Here is a 22,044-nt window from a genome sequence, read left to right on the forward strand (position 1 = left end):
AGCCTGAAGGGGGCTAGTGCGCCACAGCTAGCTGGAAGGGAGTCCGGGGAAAAGTCTGGACCTGCCTAAGAGTCAAGAGACCATTGTTTTGGGGTGCACGAGGAGAGGGGATTCAAAGCACCACCTAAACGAGCTCCAGAGATGGGAGCAAGCCGCGGCTATCTGTGCGGACACCAGAGACGGACATGAGATGCTAAGGCTGCTGCTGCAGCCAGCAAGAAACCTGTGTGCAAGCACAGGACACTATCCACACCTCCCCTCCTGGGAGCCTGTGCAGCCCACCACTGCCAGGGTTCTGTGATCCAGGGACAACTTCCCCGGGAGAACACATGGCACGGCTCAGGCTGTTGCAACGCCTCTGCCCGCCGCAGGCTCGCCCCGCATTCTGTACCCTTCCCTACCCCCGGCCTGAGTGAGCCAGAGACCCCTAATCAGCTGCTATTTTAACCCTGGCCAGTCTGAGCAAAGAACAGGCACCCTCAGGTGACCTACACGCAGAAGCGGGGCCAAACCCAAAGCTGAGCCCCAGGAGCTGTGCGAACAAAGAAGAGAAAGGGAAATCTCTCCCAGCAACCTCAGGAGCAGCAAATTAAATCTCCACAATCAACTTAATGTACCCTGAATCTCTGGAATACCTGGATAGAAAACAAACCATCCCAAAATTGAGGCGGTGGACTTTGGGAGCAACTGTAGACTTGGGGTTTGGTTTCTGCATCTAATTTGTTTTTGGTTTTATGTTTATTGTAGTATAGTATTTAGAGTTTATTATCATTGGTAGACATATTTATTGAATTGGTTGCTCTCTTCCTTTTCTTTTTATATATAGAGATATATATATTTTTTTCCTTTTTCTCTTTTTGTGAGTGTGTATGTGTATGCTGCTTTGTGTGATTTTGTCTGTATAGTTTCGCTTTTACCATTTGTCCTAGGGTTCCACCTATTTTTTTCTTTTTTAGTATAGTTTTTAGTGCTTGTTATCATTGGTGGATTTGATTTTTTGGTTGCTCTCTTCTTTCTTTCTTTATTTTAATATTACTTAAAATTTTTTAAATTTTTAATAATTTTTTTTCTTTTAATAACTTTATTTTCCTTTCTTCCTCCCTTGCTCCCTCCCTCTCTCCCTTCCTCCCTTTCTTTCTTTGTTTGTGCCTTTTCTTCTGAGCCGTGTGGCTGACTTGGTGCTCCAGGCCGGGTGTCAGGCCTGTGCTTCTGAGGTGGGAGAGCCGAGTTCAGGACATAGGTCCACCAGAGACCTCCCAGCTCCACAAAATATCAAACGGTGAAAGCTCTCCCAGAGATCTCCATCTCAATGCTAAGACCCAGCTCCACTCAATGACCAGAAAGCTCCAGGGCTGGACAGCCTATGCCAAACAACTAGCAAGACAGGAACACAAACCCACCAATCAGCAGAGAGACTGCCTAAAATCATAATAAGGTCACAGTTACTCTAAAACACACCACTGGACGCGGTTCTGCCAACCAGAAAGACAAGATCCAGCCTCATCCACCAGAACACAGGGACTAGTCCCCTCCACCAGGAAGCCTACACAACCCACTGAACCAACCTTAGCCACTGGGGTTAGACACCAAAAACAACAGGAACTACGAACCTGCAGCCTGCGAAAAGGAGACCCCAAACAGAGTAAGTTAAGAAAAATGAGAAGATAGAGAAACACACAGCAGATGAAGCAGCAAGGTAAAAACCCACCAGATCAAACAAATGAAGACGAAATAGGCAGTCTACCTGAAAATGAATTCAGAGTAATCATAGTAAAGATGATCCAAAATCTTGGAAATAGAATGGAGAAAATACAAGAAACGTTTAACAAGGACCTAGAAGAACGAAAGAGCAAACAAACAATGATGAACAGCACAATAAATGAAATTAAAAATTCTCTAGAAGGGATCAATAGCAGAATAACTGAGGCAGAAGAACGGATAAGTGACCTGGAAGATAAAATACTGGAGATAACAACCGCAGAGCAGAATAAAGAAAAAAAATGAAAAGAATTGAGGACAGACTCAGAGACCTCTGAGACAACATTAAATGCACCAACATTCGAATTATAGGGGTCCCAGAAAAAGAAGAGAAAAAGAAAGGGATTGAAAAAATATTTGAAGAGATTATAGTTGAAAACTTCCCTAATATGAAAAAGGAAATAGTCAGTCAAGTCCAGGAAGCACAGAGAGTCCCATACAGGATAAATCCAAGGAGACACACGCCAAGACACATATTAATCAAACTATCAAAAATTAAATACAAAGAAAAAATATTAAAAGCAGCAAGGGAAAAACAACAAATAACATACAAGGGAATCCCCAAAAGGTTAACAGCTGATCTTTCAGCAGAAACTCTGCAAGCCAGAAGGGAGTGGCAGGACATATTTAAAGTGATGAAAGGGAAAAAGCTACAACCAAGATTATTCTACCCAGCAAGGATCTCATTCAGATTCGACAGAGAAATGAAAACCTTTAGAGACAAGCAAAAGCCAAGAGAATTCAGCACCACCAAACCAGCTTTACAACAAATGCTAAAGGAACTTCTCTAGGCAGGAAACACAAGAGAAGGAAAAGACCTACAATAAAAAACCCAAAACAATTAAGAAAATGGTAATAGGAACATACATATCGATAATTACCTTAAATATAAATGGATTAAATGATCCAACCAAAAGACATAGACTGGCTGAATGGATACAAAACAAGACCCGTATATATGCTGTCTACAAGATACCCACTTCAGACCTAGTGACACATACAGACTGAAAGTGAGGGGATGGAAAAAGATATTCCATGAAAACGGAAATCAAAAGAAAGCTGGGGTAGCAATTCTCATATCCGACAAAATAGACTTTAAAATAAAGACTATTACAAGAGACAAAGAAGGACAATACATAATGATCAGGGGATCAATCCAAGAAGAAGATATAACAACTGTAAATATTTATGCACCCAACATAGGAGCACCTCAATACATAAGGCAAATGCTAAGAGCCATAAAGGGGAAATCGACAGTAACACTATCATAGTAGGGGACTTTAACACCCCACTCTCACCAATGGACAGATTGTCCAAAATGAAAATAAATAAGGAAACACAAGCTTTAAATGATACGTTAAACAAGATGGACTTAATTGATATTTATAGGTCATTCCATCCAAAAACAAGAGAATACACTTTCTTCGCAAGTGCTCATGGAACATTTTCCAGGATAGATCATATCTTAGGTCACAAATCAAGCCTTGGTAAATTTAAGAAAATTGAAATCATATCAAGTATCTTTTCCAACCACAATGATATGAGAGTAGATATCAATTACAGGAAAAAAATCTGTAAAGAATACAAACACATGGAGGCTAAACAATACACTACTAAATAACGAAGAGATCACTGAAGAAATGAAAGAGGAAATCAAAAAATACCTAGGAACAAATGACAATGAAAACAGGATGACCCAAAACCTATGGGATGCAGGAAAAGCAGTTCTAAGAGGGAGGTTTATAGCAATACAATCCTACCTCAAGAAACAAGAAACATCTTAAATTAACAAGCAAACCTTACACCTAAAGCAATTAGAGAAAGAAGAACAAAAAACCCCCAAAGTTAGAAGAAGGAAAGAAATCATAAAGATCAGATCAGAAATAAATGAAAAAGAAATGCAGGAAATGATAGCAAAGATCAATAAAACTAAAAGCTGGTTCTTTGAGAAGATAAACAAAATTAATAAACCACTAGCCAGACTCATAAAGAAAAAAAGGGAGAAGACTCAAATCAATAGAATGGGAAATGAAAAAGGAGAAGTAACAACTGACACTGCAGAAATACAAAGGATCATGAGAGATTACTACAAGCAACTATATGCCAATAAAATGGACAACCTGGAAGAAATGGACAAATTCTTAGAAAAGCAAAACCTTCCGAGACTGAACCAGGAAGAAATAGAAAATATGAACAGACCAATCACAAACACTGAAATTGAGACTGTGATTAAAAACCTTCCAACAAACAAAAGCCCAGGACCAGATGGCTTCACAGGCAAATTCTATCAAACATTTAGAGAAGAGATAACACCTATCCTTCTCAAACTCTTTCAAAATATAGCAGAGGGAGGAACACTCCCAAACTGATTCTATGAGGCCACCATAACCCTGATACCTAAACCAGACAAAGATGTCACAAAGAAAGAAAACTACAGGGCAATATCACTGATGAACATAGATGAAAAAATCCTCAACAAATACTAGCAGAGAATCCAACAGCACATTAAAAGGATCATACACCATGATCAAGTGGGGTTTATCCCAAGAAGGCAAGGATTCTTCAATATACGCAAATCAATCAATGTGATAAAATATATTAAACAAACTGAAGGAGAAAAACCAAACCGTATTAACAAACTGAAGGAGAAAAACCATATGATCATCTCAGTAGATGCAGAAAAAGCTTTTGACAAAATTCAACACCCATTTATGATAAAAACCCTTCAGAAAGTAGGCACAGAGGGAACTTAGCTCAACATAATAAAAGCCATATATGACAAACCCACAGCCTACATTGTTCTCAGTGGTGCAAAACTGAAACCATTTCCTCTAAGCTCAGGAACAAGACAAGGTTGTCTACTCTCACCACTATTATTCAACATAGTTTTGGAAGTTTTAGTCATAGCAATCAGAGAAGAAAAAGAAGTAAAAGGAATCCAAGACAGAAAAGAAGAAGTAAAGCTGTCATTGTTTGTGGATGACATGACACTATACACAGAGACTCCTAAAGATGCTACCAGAAAACTACTAGAGCTAATCAATGAATTTGGTAAAGTAGCAGGATACAAAATTAATGTACAGAAATTTCTTGCATTCCTATATACTAATGAATGAAATACCTAGGAATAAACCTACCTAAGGAGACAAAAGACCTGTATGCAGAAAACTATAAGACACTGATGAAAGAAAAAAGATGATACAAACAGATGGAGAGATATACCATGTTCTTGGATTGGAAGAACCAACATTGTGAAAATGACTCTACTACCCAAAGCAATCTACAGATTCAATGCAATGCCTATCAAACTACAAATGGCATTTTTCACAGAACTAGAACAAAAAATTTCACAATTTCTTTGGAAACACAGAAGATCCTGAATAGCCAACACAATCTTGAGAAAGAAAAATGGAGCTGGAGGAATCAGGGTCCCTGACTTCAGACTATACTACAAAGCTACAGTAATCAAGACAGTATGGTACTAGCACAAAAACAGAAATATAGATCAATGGAACAGGATAGAAAGCCCAGAGATAAACCCATGCACATATGGTCACCTTATTTTTGATAAAGGAGGCAAGAATATATAATGGAGAAAAGACAGCCTCTTCAATAAGTGGTGCTGGGAAAACTGGACAGCTACATGTAAAAGAATGAAATTAGAATACTCCCTAACACCATACACAAAAATAAACTCAAAATATATTAAAGACCTAAATGTAAGGCCAGACACTATCAAACTCTTAGAGGAAAACATAGGCAGAACACTCTATGACATAAATCACAGCAAGATCCTTTTTGACACACCTCCTAGAGAAATGGCAATAAAAACAAAAATAAACAAATGGCTCCTAATGAATCTTAAAAGCTTTTGCATAGCAAAGGAAAACATAAACAAGACGAAAAGACAACCCTCAGAATGGGAGGGAATATGACAACTGACAAAGGATTCATCTCCAAAATGTACAAGCAGCTCATGCAGCTCAGTATCAAAAAAACAAACAACCCAATCCAAAAATGGGCAGAAAGCATTTCTCCAAAGAAGATATACAGACAGCCAACAAACACATGGAAGAATGCTCAACATCACTAATCATTTGAGAAATGCAAATCAAAACTACAATGAGGTATCACCTCACACCGGTCAGAATGGTCATCATCAAAAAATCTACAAACAAATGCTGGAGAGGGTGTGTAGAAAAGGGAACCCTCTTGCACCGTTGGTGGGAATGTAAATTGATACAACCACTATGGAGAACAGTATGGAGGTTCCTTAAAAAACTAAAAATGAACTACCACACGACCCAGGAATCCCACTACTGGGCATATACCTTGAGAAAACCATAATTCAAAAAGAGTCACGGGGGCTTCCCTGGTGGCGCAGTGGTTGAGAGTCTGCCTGCCGATGCAGGGGACATGGGTTCGTGCCCCAGTCCGGGAAGATCCCACATGCCGCAGAGCGGCTAGGCCCGTGAGCCATGGCCGCTGAGCCTGTGCATCCGGAGCCTGTGCTCCGCAATGGGAGAGGCCACAACAGTGAGAGGCCCGCGTACCACAGACACACAAAAAAAGAGTCACATACCACAATGTTCATTACAGCTCTATTTACAATAGCCAGGACATGGGAGCAACCTAAATGTCCATCGACAGATGAATGAATAAAGAAGATGTGGCACGTATATACAATGGAATATTACTCAGCCATAAAAAGAAACAAAATTGAGTTATTTGTAGTGAGGTGGATGGACCTAGAGTCTGTCATACAGAGTGAAGTAAGTCAGAAAGAGAAAAACAAATACCGTATGCTAACACACAGATATGGAATCTAAGAAAAAAAAGAAAATGGTTCTGAAGAACCTAGGGGCACGACAGGAATAAAGACGCAGATGTAGAGAATGGACTTGAGGACACGGGGAGTGGGAAGGGTAAGCTGGGACAAAGTGAGAGAGTGGCATGGACATATATACACTACCAAATGTAAAATAGATAGCTAGTGGGAAGCAGCCGCATAGCATACATAGGGAGATCAGCTCTGTGCTTTGTGACCACCTAGAGGGGTGGGATAGGGAGGGTGGGAGGGAGACGCAAGAGGGAGGTGATATGGGGATATATGTATACATATAGTTGATTCACTCTGTTATAAAGCAGAAAACAACACAGCATTGTAAAGCAATTATACTCCAATAAAGATGTTACGAAAAAAAAATAATAAAGTACTGCTGGAGGGGCCAGTAGATTAGCCTGTAGTTTCATTGGAATTCAAAGACTGACACAATCACTGCTTGAGGCTCTAGTTTTTAGGGTCGCTGGCTTCTTGATTCAGGTAGAATTTTAAACCTATGTAATCCATGGCCAAGGGCCCCACATGGCACCTGAGACTGGGCAGGGAAGCTTCTGGTTTGTAAAATTCCTGGAACTGCTTCTGGTTTTTCATATTCAGAACTGTTCTTCTTAGCCCATACTAGCTTACACTGTCTCCTGATTTTACATGATGGAAGAATGTGAAGGCTATGGCCCCTTGAGAGGTACAGGCAGCATATGAAGCAATTACAACAGGGTTCCCAAACTGTAGCCCAGAGCTGAACCAGGAAGAGAGATTCCTATCTCTTGGTCATTTCTGGGGATCACTGCTTGCCATGTCTTAGTGTCTCCACATGTTCTCTCCCTGAAGATACGTCACTACTATTTCTTGATTGTGTGTGAGCCCAAGAGGTCTGTTTGGAGCTGATACACTCCATGGAGAGCAGCCATCCTGAAGGCTGCAGGAATCACAGCTAAGCATCAGCTGCCCCAGGGAGAGAGAGGAGAGGCCCAGTCACCCAGTGTAGCAGGAACTGTGCTCCCAAACTAAGAGAAGCCGGAAAACAAACCAACCAAAGCAAGACAAAACAACAGCTCTTAAGGTGAACAGCAGAGCAAAGAACCGCAGTTCGGGGAATCACTTGAGGCTTCCTGTGATAGTCGCACGTCTGGAAACATCATGGGTAGTGGGCAGTTGCCACTCAGCCTCCACAGCTCATCCCACCTTCAGACACTGGAAATGCATCCCAGGGCCCCCTCCCAGACCCTTGCCAGGGCTGGAGCCCTCACCTCGCCGGCACTGTGGAGCTGCTGGGCGATGCGCCGGAGGTCCACCTCGCTGGCCAGGGGGTTCAGCTGGTCCTGCACGTCGTACACAAACTGCTGCAATGACATCAGCTGGTTGGGACCATTGAGCTTCCTCCAGGAGGGCAGCGTGGAGATGATTTTCTCACACAGGTGAGTCATTGGAGGGCAGACCTAGGACATGCAGAACAGGCAGGTCAACGCACAGCTGTGGGGACTCAGGAGGAGCCGGGATATAATGATGCCGCTCACATCTGCACTGTTGCATGTAATTCTTTGGATGCACCAGTGATTTTTGGTTAAGTACTGGGGAAGTTTTGTTTTTTCAGTGTTGCCTTTAAGCGGAATCTATTGAACAAATATAAAGTTTTATAGAGGCTTTCATTTCCACTGCTCGTCTTAAACAGATGGTAAGGATTCACAAACAACGGCTTTGGAATTGTGGACTCAATTAACTAACGTTCACTAACTCCTAATGTTTTCCTCCCTCGCTCTCTTGGAGTGAGGGTTTCAGCCAGGTGATGGCCACTTTATGAACAAAGAGACAGGAAAAGAGAGTAAGTATCTTTATCAATATTAGATGGCTTTTTACCAGTAAATTAGGTATTCATGGTATTAGGTATTCATACTGTTGAAATATTTCGAATTTGATTAATTCTTGGTAATTGGCTTGAAATGAGTTTTTACTCTCTTAACTTGGTTAAATAAATCAGTCTATGTTACAGACTCATAATCAGCACACTTTGCTAATTAAAAATGCCATGAGCCATACACTGCACTGCATCATTAATCAGGCAGTCCCTTCTCGAATCTCATCTTTTTTTTTTTGTGGTACGCGGGCCTCTCACTGTTGTGGTCTCTCCCGTTGCGGAGCACAGGCTCCGGACGCGCAGGCTCAGCGGCCATGGCTCACGGGCCCAGCCACTCCGTGGCATGTGGGATCCTCCCGGACCGGGGCACAAACATGTGTCCCCTGCATCGGCAGGCGGACCCCCAACCACTGTGCCACCAGGGAAGCCCTTGAATCTCATCTTTTACACCCCCTACCTATACAACGAACAATATTCCCAGGGATAAAGGCAGTTTGTTTGGTGAGCTTCATCTGCCTGACGGCAGAAGTTGGGGGTGTGCATTATGTAAAGCAGACATCATGCCACACCCCAGCTCAAGACTCTCCAGGGAGCACAGGCCCTCATCCCACCTGGTGAGCAGGCGCTGAGCCAGTCACAGACCACTGTTCCTGATCCCCACCCACTGGTTTCCGTGACCAGGTTCTCCAAGGCCCTCCAGGCTTACCCCCTGCCCACTGACTCTGCTGTAGTGTAGCCCTCTTTAGAAAGCGAGGGTCAAGCTTCACGAGAGAGGAGAGGGTTCCTGAAAATTCCAAAAGCATGTCTAGAACTGGAGCCTGGTATTGTAAGCACAGCACTTCTATCAGGCAAATGGTGAGTTATAACTAAAGACGGTGCCTGCCAGGCAGGGGAGCGAAAGCCATGTCCTCCTTGTTACACTCGAGCTTAGAAGCAGGAACAGTCCCCGGAGCATTTTTTTTAGGAGTTTTCTCTTGGGATATTTGCCCATTTCTTACCTATTTCAGACAGCTTTTTTTTTTTTTTTTTTTTTTTTTTGCGGTATGCGGGCCTCTCACCGTTGTGGCCTCTCCCGTTGCGGAGCACAGGCTCCGGACGCACAGGCTCAGAGGCCATGGCTCACGGACCCTGCTGCTCCGCTGTATGTGGGATCTTCCCGGACCGGGGCACGAACCTGTGTCCCCTGCATCGGCAGGCGGACTCTCAACCACTGCGCCACCGGGGAAGTCCCAGACAGCTTTTTGAATATTACGGATAGCAACCTTTTATATGCCAGGGGCATTGAGAATATTTTTTTCCCAATCTTTCTCACCTTTTAACTTTGTCTATGGAATTTATTTGCCAGAAAAATCTTCTATGTTGTCAAATGTATTTGACAAAATATTGGTGTATTTTCTTTGAAAACTTCTGAGGTTTTCTAACTTGGCTTAAAAGGCTTCTCAAAGCACTTCTAAGTTATTTTAAAAATAAATTATCTTGCATTTACATCAAGATATTACTTTATTTTTTACATTTAAAAGCTTTAATCTGCCTACAGTCTACTTTTACGCTATGTAGTGAGCAGGAGTTCAACCTAATTTCCTTCTAGGCAAATAGCCAGTTGTGCCAGATCATTTATTAAATAAACATTTTCCCCATTAAATTTAAATAACATCTATGTTCTCTATGAAATTTCTGCAGATGTTCTGATTTACTTCAACACTCACTAATCTAGTCCAGTTATTTATTGGTTTATTGATTACAGAGCCTTTATAACACGTTTCATTTATTCTTCTATTGAAATTTTAAGACAAAAACCCAATCTCCTCAATCCCATTCAGATGCTAACTGGAACTGTATGAAGTTTATATAACTTGGGAAAATGAAACACTTAGTAATAAAATCTTGCCATCCAAGAACACCATCTTATTCCATTTGGACAGCTATTATTTTATGCTCTTCAGTGAATTTTGTGGGTGACTGTTTTTCTACTTCTCTGCATTTCCCAAATGTTTCACAGTAATTCACTTTTTTTGTTTTTTTTGTGTTTTTTTTTTGCGGTATGCTGGCTTCTCACTGTTGTGGCCTCTCCCGTCGTGGAGCACAGGCTCCGGACGCGCAGGCTCAGTGGCCATGGCTCACGGGCCCAGCCGCTCCGCAGCATGTGGGATCTTCCCTGACCGGGGCACGAACCCGTGTCCCCTGCATCGGCAGGCGGACTCTCAACCACTGCCCCACCAGGAAAGCTCACAATAAGTCACTTTTGCATTGCTTTTGTAATTTCTAACAAACAATTTTACTTTTAAACAAACAACCAAAACCGTCAGAATTTCATACACTCTAACCTTGCCCATAACAACGCTTCATCTCACAGCCATCTCCTTGTTTCTCTACTCTTCCTTCCTTACCCCAGGGTAACAGGATAAAAACATGGCCACGCAGACACCACGTACTGGGTCCCATGAAAACCAGACCAAACCCAGAGGGCCACACAAAGAGGCCCAACTCCCGGGTCACTAGATGGTCCGGGGGAAGGTTGGGTCCAGCCCTCCCCAGGTATACTCACCGAAACAATCTGGCTCCGTATTTCTTGCAGGTGATTTCGAAGTACCTTCATGTCCTTAGACCCAGAAGCCCCAGCATCCAGAACAAACAGCTTATTTGAAATGTGAAGATCGTTCCCAAACCTAAGGGAAGAGCAGTGACCTCCTCAGAGTGACGCAGTCTCACCGGGTGTTTCCACAGAGGGCCAGGCTCCTGCTGGCCCAAAAGGCTGGTGGGAGGCAAGGAAGTTCTGGTGGCCTTGCAGAGACACCCCACACCTGCTGTTGGCTGGACTCTGTAACGTCACCCTGGGGTGGAGGCCTGGGGACACCGCCTGCTCCGGGTGCAGACAGGTGCCCCAGCTTCCACAAAACGGGGGAAACAGCTTCCCCCGAGGCAGGAAAGGGGAGGCCTAATGCACTCACTTTACAAGGCAGGAGAAGAGATGCTTCTGCAGGTTGATGGAGTGGGAACAGAGGGATGAGTACGAAATAACACCTTAGATCTAAATGTTAGTAGAAGCCCTATTTCTCACATCAGGAAGATAACAGAGAAGTGTTGTCAGTTGATAAACCAAGAATTCAAATGACTAACATATTAAATAGGACTGCAGGTTCAAACTGTTTTGGGGATAGACACTAAGTAAAAATAGATACTTTTACATTGTGATTCTGTGCACCTCCATATTTATAAGTGAAAAAAAAGTTTTCCAAAAATACTTGACACAAAATGCACTCTGATATTTTCCATCATGTCCTTCTCCCCTCCACTCCACTCCAGACCTCCTAAATGAATTTCATGATCCACTAGCAGGTTGCAACTTACATTTTGAGAAATACTGATGGGTGTTCTCACCAAAAAAAAAAAAAAAAAAAAAGATAAATGGGTGAGGTGACAGATATGTTAATTAACGAGATGGAGAGAATCCTTTCACATTGTATACATACATCAAATCACCACTTCATACAATTTAAATATCTTACAATTTCACTTGTCAATTATTCCTCCCTAGAGCTGAACAAAAATACATAAAACAACTAAAAGGAGTTACCTCTGGGCAGTGGTACTCGGCGGTGAGGACAGAAGTGAGAAGGCTGCTGATTTTTATTATGTGCCCTTTACTTCTGTTTGATTTGTTATTATGTGTATTTGTGGCTTTGGTAAAAAAAATTCGACCAAGCCAAAGAGGCCTTTCAGTTCTTTAACTCCTTTCTCTGGGTCACATGACTTTGGCTGTATCACCCCTGAAGACGCAGCAGCTGACTTACCTGTTCCTGACCTCTTTCAGCAACGAGGTGTCTTTGTCATATCCGAACTCGCCTCCAGCTGGACGAGGGATGTTCATGATGTCGGCGTGGGTGGCCACCAGGACAACTCGGAGTGGGTTCTTCAGCTTGCCACCAAAGGCTGAGGGCAGAGAGCAAGCCGTTTCACAGGTGGGTCCTCCATCCTGCCCAGCTAAGGTTGGGTGCTCTGCCTGAGGCCTGGGCCGTCTCGCCAGGTGGACATGCAACTTTGCCTGCAGACCTGAGGGCCCCAGGCCTGCTGCTAGGAGTGACCTCTGGAAGGCCTAGGCCTGGCCCAGAATGGAATGAGCCTATTTCCTGGGCCTCCAGGAAGATTGCTCAGAAGTGGACTAGAAGCGACCACAGGGCATAAGGCAGCTTCTCAGATCTTCCTCCAAATAGGCCTTGTTTGCATGGTGAGGAGAGATCTAACCTCTGGCCAGGGGGACACCTTTTATAAGACCAGAGCAAGCCCGCTGAATGCAGCACCAGCACAGAAATGGCTCAGAAGGGAGACTCCTGCAGTTCACACAGGCAGAGAGCCTCTCACTTATGGGCGTGTTTAAAATGAAAACATGAAAAAGAATGAGAAAGAAAGAGGCAAAATTGGAGGTACCCTGAGGGGAATTAGCCCAATTTATTTTATTATTGTAAGCTTTTCAAAAAAAAATGACTGCTGAGTTTTGCATTTCATCAGGGAAGGCTGCTTCTTTTTTTGTATGAAAAGAACAAAATAAGTCTGTCCACACTGTCTTTTCCTCTAGGGATAAGGCTAAGATAATGCATTCAGTTAACATGGTTCCTTTTCTTTCATTTTTGATGGAACTACAGAACGAAGGAGAGCTCATTCTATTAATTATGTACCCATTAGGTAAGGCACAGTAGCTGTCAAAGGAGGTATTCCACTTTGTACCTAACAAAAATGACCACAGCCCTAAAATATAGAAAGAAAGCGAGAAATGGCTCTCAAGGAATTGCTCAGAATTGAGTCTTTGTGGCAGAAATAAGCAATCATGAAACAACTTTTGCAGAACAAAACAAACAGCTGAGCCCTAGGAAACTTCCAGAGTGGAAATCTCCTGATAGGAAGCAGGAACAAGGGTGCCCGCAGCTGTTGGCCACAAGCTGTTGGATCCGGGCATGACCAGGTGCGAGGCCGGTAGGAAGTGCACGCCCTCCCTGAGGGGCACCTCGGCTTACCTATGGGTTCTTCAACCGGGACAAGAGACTTCAGAAAACTGAGCCAGAAAATCACTTGATTCAGCTGGATCTCGTAGGGTTCTTCTAGACTGAAAACGATGACATGGATGGACGTGGGATCATTTGCAGCAAAATAGTCATAACAGCAGAAGTATACAGGATTTCCAGAGAACTCCCACACACTGAAATCACCAACGCCTACAGAGAAAAAGAAAAAGAAAGATTATGATTGTGAAACACCACCACCAAATTTCAATCACAGTTTTTCTCAGCACTTTAGGGATGACCAGTAGGGACAGTGACATTCATAGCATTCATCTATTTATTTATGCATCTACTTAAGTATAGACCTACATATGGAATATTTACATTTCCCTATTTCTATGTCTATGTCTGTTTTTACATCCATGCCTTTTACAATATCTATATCCATAAACCTACTTATATCTGTATCTGCTTATCAATTTTCCTTAATGCCTTCATTATTGTATCTGTATTTCTATCTCCAGCACATCTACTTATAATACCGCAGAGTGGTACACACACACACACACACACACACACACACACACACACACACACCACCCCACACACATGTGTGTATATGCATGCCTATAAGCATACATGGAAAGGTGTACGTGGACACATATATTTTGTTTTTCACCCCCAAATATTGGTATATTCACTATGAAATGTAACCTTAATTTTCGTTAAATGGTGACTAAATTCACCTTCCACAGGTGAGTGAGAGACCTGTTTTGGTCGGTCAGAAGGGAGCAGGCTGCCGTGCACAGGTGTAAGGTGCGGTAATTGATGAGCGGCTTTGCACAGGAAGGATGTAAGAGGAACTGAGGAAATTGGGTCCAAGAGGCCACCTCTGCTGGGGAGGTGGCCGAAGGGGCGGGGGGAGGAAGGCTGTGGGTGTGGGTAGGGGGGCAGCTACTCTCCCACTCTCCCACACAGGAGCTCTGGGGGCGGCTGCTTTTCCCGCAAGTGTCATGGGTGAGATTCTGACCTGGAGTTCCTACGCACCCGGAACTTCCTAATGACTGTGCAGACACATGGACACAGTCACCTCTACGCTGCCACATGCCACCAGGTCAGTGACCACCCACCCACTGGCCTCTGGGAAGCCAGGCAGGACCACTTACGTTATAGGATTTCAGGCTCCCTGTCCCTAATTTTTCCCCTTGGTGCTTATCCTGTGCCAGAAATTCTGCAGTCGAGAGTCATTTTGGAAGATCCATAGGGCGTTTCTAGAGCACAGGCGCTCCTGGGGAGCATGGCCCTCTAAGTCTGGCAGCTAAGGCCTTAGTGTGAATAGTTCTGGAACACAGAAATAGGCCCTTTGAGCTTGGGGAGCACTGCGAGCCAGACGTGGGATGGGGATAAGGCCAGGGGAGGATGAGGGATGAGGGTAGGGGTGATGGGTGCTGAGGACACACTTCTGCTCTCCCTATGCTGTGGGGCCAGCTTTGCTCCCGAGAGCTCAGAGAACACTCAGCTTTTAAGAGAGCAGAATGCACATGGACTTTAATTCTATTTCATTAGGGTCGCTGGCCCAGCAGCAGCATCACCAAGAAACTCCCCAGATGGGCTGAATCAGACGCTCGAGGGCGGGCTGGCAAGTCTGTGTTTTCACATGCCCTCCAGGGGATTTGTGCGTATGCTGGAGTCTAAGAACCACTGCTTTAGGTAAACACCCCGAGTATTCTATTTTTCACTGGGTTTAGTATAATAAAAGGGCCTTCATGAAGATGCTTCCAATTTCCACTTTTTGAGAGCCTCTCCCTGCTAGACATTATACTAGGACCTTTAATAAACACGAGCTCGTAAAATCCTCACAGCTGTGGGAACTTAGCCTCAGAGAAACTGCTCTATCCCTGCTCCGGACCGTGTCTCAATGAGGCTTGTGTTCCAGTGCCTTGGGCCCAGCTGGGGGCCCTGGGAGCACCGGGGGAGCAGCACTTGGGTTTCAAACTCAGGTATGTCAAAATGCTAGTGCGACCGTATTTTATGAGATTTCCCATCCAAGTGGAAGTACAGCAGTACTTAAAAAAAAAAAAAGTACTAATTTACTCAAGTCATTTATTAAGCACCTCTGTGTGCCCAGTGCTTTGCCAGGTGCTAGGGACACCAGGGGGTTTAGTTTTACTTTTGGGGGCTGTTAACCAGCCATGCTTCAGTCCTGGGTCACTCCCAACATCACTCTGCGCTGGCCCTTCTTCCATCCTTTGTGTGGCTGTGATGGATGCCTGCTGGGCCAGGCTCCCCGGGGGAAACTCGAGGTCCTTCCCATTTGGGGTGGGAGAGCCATACCATTCAAATAGGCGTTCTGGATGTCGATGGCCTTTGTGGACTGGTCATCGGCGGAGCAGTGCGGGTGGTGGGATGGGGCCCCAAACACCTCTAGCATCCCCTTGGTGAGGCCCGGCTCGAACATCATGCTGCGGCTCCTGACGTTCACATTCTCACAGCCCGGATACAGGTTGTTGATGCTCACGGAAACTGCAAGCCATAGATCAAGCACGTTAGACCTTGCCCCCTGCCCTCCTTCCCAGACTTTGCCCTCTGCCCTTGCCCCACCCCTGCTTCAGGCTGCTTTGTGCGTGTGCCTCTTGCGTATGCTGGGCAGCAATGTTTCCCAGAGACATTGTGTTGATTGTCTGCTTCACCTCCCGCATCCCTTTCTGCACTGCTCTGTGTCCCGAGAGGCTAACCCCATGGACTGCATCTCCCAGGCTTGCTTCCCATTTGCCTCCGGTGAGGGTCCACCAATGGGAGGCACTGTAGAGGCTGGGAGGAGAGAAAGGTCGAGGTGTATATTTTCCCTCCTCACTGCCTGCTGCTTTTCTGACACCAGTTGTGTCTCTGACCCTAGACCCCCCTGGCGGCTTCTCCCCTAGAGCTCCATCTTTCCCAGGATCGTGAATTCTTCCTCTTGCCTTTTCAGCCTCAGGGGTGGTAACTAATGGCTCCCTTCTCTTCCTAGCCTCCGGATGCTTCACCGTCTCTTGTATGTTCCTATGAATTGTGCCTGTGACTCTGAACTTTCATTAAATCTCCACCAGGACCCTGACTGATACGGATGAGATGAGTACCACTCTGGTACACGAGATTGTTAGGTTGAATGCAAAATGATCTTAGACGGTAGCAGGCCATGGCATTAAGTAATGCTGAATCACACGGTGAGAAGGCCATTCCTTTATTAAATCGCCTTGAAGGTCTTTAAATTGCTCTAGTAGCAAGTCTCAATGCGTGACATTAAGTTTTTAGCATGTCTTCAATCCTTGCTAATCTTCCCTTTTAATAAAGAGGGAGTGTAAAAAACTATACCCCAATTAAAAAAAAAAAGAAAAGAAAAAGATGGAAACATGTTCTTCCTCTTTCTAGGAAAAAAAAAGAGGGAGTGGGCAACAGTATATAGCTAGATTTTAATCATATTGCTGTTCATTGCATTTATTTTTATTTATTGGTAGTAGTGCTATGGGTTTTCCATTTATGGTAAGGACATGATCGATTTCACTTTCAAACCTATGTCTTTTAGTAAATAAAAAGAATCAGTTTAAAAAATATTACATAAATAATAATGGTAGAACTTTGTGGGGCAGGGGAATCAGCTGAATAACACATTTGGGTCCCCTGGGCCAGGAGCGGTGCCCTGTGTGCCCTCGGTCCTGACCTCCTTCCGGCTTTTGCCCATCTCTCGCAACAGACCCCCGACAGCACTGTGAAGGCAGAGCTGGCCTCTCCGCTTCAGGGCTAGAACTGGGGTGGGCACAGGGGAGGCTCCGTGAGTGCATCAGGGAGGGGCTCAGTGAACCGAATCGCACCATATAGTTCGTACCTTTGGTTCAGAGTTAATAGTGACCGTCACTGCAAGAGACTAAAGAAATGACCATTTCACCTGGGCCACCTGACTTTTAAAATTGGTGATCCAAACTCAAAGGTAACCCTTGTTTAAAGACCAAAGACTTCAGACTGAGGACAGGACAATGGGAATATCCAAGGGGTTGGCGGGGAGGAGGAGAAAACTGGAGCTCCCCACCGCCCCGGGTTATAAAAGTAGAAAACTTGGCAAACAGAAATGCAAATTAGAAAACAAAATGACTCAATTCTCTAGGCCAATGTGATGGACATTTAGTGTATTTCTTTAGAGATCGTTAGTCCAAGTCTGAGTAAAGCCATGCGACTTCACAAGAATGGGTTTGTCCACTTCCCTGTGCCCAGAAACAAGTCTGAGAAAAGCCATGTGACTTCACAAGAATGGGTTTGTCCACTTCCCTATGCCCGGAAACCTGTGTCCGGGACGACCCCTGTCGAGCATAAGCTTTGTCTTAGTGGCACTGTTGGGCTGGGGCTTGCCGAGGGAGACCAGAACGGATTCGGTAAATGACAGGCACTCCGGCACCTCACGGACAGTTTTTGTTGGGAGGATGAAAGGTTAGGACAGAGTTCGTATACAGTATTATTAAAATAACAATTTCACAGGGAAACATTAAAATCATAGGAGGAGGGGCTTCCCTGGTGGCGCAGTGGTTGAGAGTCCGCCTGCCGATGCAGGGGACACGGGTTTGTGCTCCAGTCCGGGAAGATCCCACATTCCGCAGAGTGGCTGGGCCCGTGAGCCATGGCCCCGGAGCCTGTGCTCCGCAATGGGAGAGGCCACAACAGTGAGAGGCCCGCGTACCGCAAAAAAAAAAAAAAAAAAAAAAAAAAAAAAAATCATAGGAGGAAAGCATTTTTTGCTAACCACTGACCCCTAGTGGTAAAAGTGGCAGGCCCCGAGGGAGAAGCCGCTTTTGCACCCTGGTCAGAAGAGACTTCCTGCAAACACTCCTCTCGGGTGAGCAGGCAACAGCCTCCTGCAGTGATCTTTCTGGCTGCGCGCTCCTCCGCTGGCACCGGGGGTTTCCTTCCTACCGCAGAACCACAGTGCAACACCTGTGGCACTCATCTGGCCACAAAGGCAGTGTGTGCGTGGCAGCCACGTGCCGTGAGCGGCTGCCCCCAGGTCCCCACACCACCCCATCCTGTCTCCTGGCTGGTGGTTCAGCCTTTAGCCTCCAGTGCAACGCAAAGCCAAGTTTCTAAAGGCAAACGACCTTCCTGCTGCCTGAGTGATGTAAATGTGCCCACGTGGGCACCTGTCTCAGGGAAAGGAAGAAGGCCTGACCATTCTAGCAGAGGTCAGGGGCATCCAGAGCTCTGGCCTGGGACACAGCAGAGCATGGCCCCCAGGCACTAGCAATGCCACTGTGAAGGGACAATGCTGCTGTTTCTGGAGACGGACTTCCTTCCCTGGAGACCACACTCCAGAGTAGGCTTTCCTCAAGTGCTTAACAAAGAAACGCTGCTCCGTCCATTCCCCTACGGCACACGAGGCCCCTAGGGCCTGCCAGACGCCTCCGGCCAGGTCTCCTGCAGGTGGCCCTCCTGGCACTTCCTATTTGTGCCACGCTGCTTTTCCCAGGACTCCCTTCTGCTGTTTTGTTAGGGCCAGGCCCAGTCGAGGACTGGCGGGGTCCAGGCCCTGCAGGCTGCTGCGCTCACTCAGCCCAGGGTGTGCTCGCCCCGCACTGGGCAGGGCAGGGCAGGGCAGGAGGAGGGCCTGCTCCGGAGCCTCCTGCAGACACAGCCTCCTGGCTCTTCCCGGCCTCAGGCAGGACTAGAATGAACTGAGGACGAATCTTGTCACCTGCAGGGGTTGTCTGGATAGAAACTTCACCCACCCCCTTGGAGCAGACCAGCCACTTGGGCATGAAGCAGTGCGGGCCTCTTCCGTCCTTGCCCAGGCCCTGCGGGAGGCTGCCTGGCTCTGGCCAGACAGCTCTGGGATGAACTAGGTGTGACCTTAGTCCAGGGGTCACACACTCCAATGCACTCCTGAAATGTCATTTCTGCCACAGGGCAAACCTTCGGACATGGGCGTGGAGGGGTCTGCTCCTGAGCTTTCCCTCCTGGAGTTAGGGCGCTGTGTGAGACAGGGTGAAAGGCAGAGCCTGGGCCCCTCTACGTGGGGTAGCCCCTCCTCTCCACGAACCGGCTCCAGGCGGAAATGTGAATCCAGTGTGGCCAGAGTTACCAACTTGTTACAAGAGACCAAATAGCCAACTTTTAAGGTGAGACCTCTTGATTTTATTTATTTATTTATTTTTGGCTGCATTGGGTCTTCTTTGCTGCACACGGGCTTCTCATTGCAGTGGCTTCTCTTGTTGAGGAACACGGGCTCTAGGCTCAAGGGCTCAGTAGTTGTGGCTCGCAGGCTCTAGAGCGCAGGCTCAGTAGTTGTGGCGCACGGGCTTAGTTGCTCCATGGCACGTGGGATCTTCCCAGACCAGGGCTCGAACCCATGTCCCCTGCATTGGCAGGTGGACTCTTAACCACTGTGCCATCAGGGAAGTCCAGACATCTTGACTTTTAAACGTTGGAAGCTAATTCAATGTTCCTCCTTCCCCTCATACTACACAGAACGCTGCAGCTCACCAGGCTGCTGACCTCTGACCTTATTTCCCAGCGCCTCGAGTTACTTTTCTCTCTGATGAGGGTAGTGGGGAGTTTCTCCTGGTCCAGAGCACCTGTTGTCCTCGAGAGAATCTTGTGTCAGTCAGCGCCATGACCCAAGTCTCTCTAAGCCCTGGCTGAAGGACACAGTGAGATTTGCTGATAATCCAGCCATCCTGAGCTGCATTTTATCAAGAATCTACTTCTGGATTCTTCCAGGTGTGGGAAATTGACCAGAAGGAAGATGAATGGAGATATTACTTCTGAGGGGTGAGGGCTGAGCCGTCCTCCCTCCGGGGGAACCCAGATGTCACTTGATACGTGGCTGCTTCAGTTTAGCCCATGGGCTCCTGAGGCATAAATTCATATCCAATACGACTTATAAAAATTCCAGGTCACAGATCTGGATAGCTCTCATCTCTTTGTCTTTCTCTGTCTCTGCTCTTTGTCTGTCTCTCTGGCCCCCTGGCCCCGACCCCTCCAGACTCAGATTGGAGTGACCTTAACCCACATCAGGAGAGAGCTGGTTCCCTCTAGGGGTGACACGAGGAACTTCTAGAGAAGCTCACTTTGAACCTTGAAGCAATACTGGTCTGGCCCACACATAAGAGGCTCAACTTAATCATTAAACCTGGAAAACTATTGGCTTTTGAGAATGGGTAGACCTATCTTACATACTGAAATTGAGCAAAGTTACAGTGGAAAATGGAAAACATTAGCACAAATATGCCCCAAGTCAGACGGAGTTATAAGTATCATTAATAAGCCCTGGCTCAGAAGCCAGACACTTCATGAATCGCCAGCTGTGTGACTCCGGGCAGTCTACTTGACCCCTCAAGGCTTCAGTAAAAGGGTGATAAAAATGCCAATAAGGCTGTCACGTGGATTAAATGAGGTGCCACACGTACCACATTTTGCCCAGCTCCTGGCACGTAGTTAGTACTCAGTATGCATTAGCAACACGTGTTAGCAATATTGTAATCATTGTAATTATATATCCATTTTGGTTACACTTCTTCCCCTAGTTGCAATTCTATTGCTGTGTTCAGAGGGGAGAAGTTGAAAGGGGCGTGCAGCTGTCCCTCACTCCAGCTAATGCTGCCCAGACATCCTTCCTCATGGAGACAGAAATTACATAGAAACACAAACTTTAAAACATTTGTTTTCACCCTAGGGAACAGATATGACACCTTCGTAATACGTACAGAAAGTGAGTCTGAGGCACAGAGCTTCAACACTGACATTGCTTAGGAAACTCTCTGAAGGTCTCTATTCTTACCTTTGAAAACCTTAATTTCCTCACTCTAAAAGGGTGGGTTGGGGCTTCCCTGGTGGTGCAGCGGTTGAGAGTCCACCTGCCGATGCAGGGGACAAGGGTTCGTGCCCTGGTCCGGGAAGATCCCACATGCCGCGGAGCAGCTGGGCCCGTGAGCCATGGCCGCTGAGCCTGCGCGTCTGGAGCCTGTGCTCCACAACGGGAGAGGCCACAACAGTGAGAGGCCCGTGTACCACAAAAAAAAAAAAAAAAAAAAAAAGGATGGGTTTAGGAAAAATGACACCCCAGACTGCACCACTTCCTCTTGCTCGCTGCAGGTGTTTCTCCCTGGGGAGGGACAGGCCACCCTGGAGTTCCGGGTGTGAACCCGTTGATAATTGTGTCTGTGGGAGGTGGAGGCAGACGGCAAAATCGACTTCCCGACTAGGGTCCAGGTGAACAGATGGGCTAACTGAAAAGCCATAAAGGAGCCTTTCAAAGCCACCACCCCACTTCCAGATATACGAGGACGGGCTTCCCCGTGCACCCAGTTTTGTGGCTCTGTGTCCTCGCATTCCTGGATGTGCCCGCAGCTTTCCAAGAAGAAAGCATAAGGGGTGAGGACCTGTCCTGTGGGCTGATATTCCATCCGTGCAACCTTGAACCTATGTCAGTCCAAACAAGCTCTTTGTGTCTTCAAGGGCAGAGTCCCCAAGCAGAACACGATTGTGCTATTTTGCACGTTCGTGATTGTGGACCGTGATTTCAGTGAGGCCCTTTCCTCGCTAGCACCAGGGCAGGGTGCGCTCACTAGCCAAGAGCC

General features: G+C 46.0%; 1 protein-coding gene across 1 annotated transcript in view; it reads right to left on the reverse strand.

The window, feature by feature from the left end:
- DAPK1 (death associated protein kinase 1) overlaps positions 1–22,044 on the reverse strand; it is a 214,836-nt gene that overhangs the window by 4,052 nt on the left and 188,740 nt on the right. The window contains exons 21-25 of the mRNA XM_060100587.1: positions 15,782–15,970; positions 13,463–13,660; positions 12,245–12,383; positions 10,999–11,119; positions 7,849–8,037 (exon numbers count right to left, since the gene is read on the reverse strand). Of these exons, the coding sequence (XP_059956570.1) occupies positions 7,849–8,037; positions 10,999–11,119; positions 12,245–12,383; positions 13,463–13,660; positions 15,782–15,970 (836 nt within the window). The remainder of the gene's footprint in view (positions 1–7,848; positions 8,038–10,998; positions 11,120–12,244; positions 12,384–13,462; positions 13,661–15,781; positions 15,971–22,044) is intronic.

Source organism: Mesoplodon densirostris, chromosome 6, assembly GCF_025265405.1.
Source record: "Mesoplodon densirostris isolate mMesDen1 chromosome 6, mMesDen1 primary haplotype, whole genome shotgun sequence".
Classification (NCBI taxonomy): Eukaryota; Metazoa; Chordata; class Mammalia; order Artiodactyla; family Ziphiidae; genus Mesoplodon; species Mesoplodon densirostris.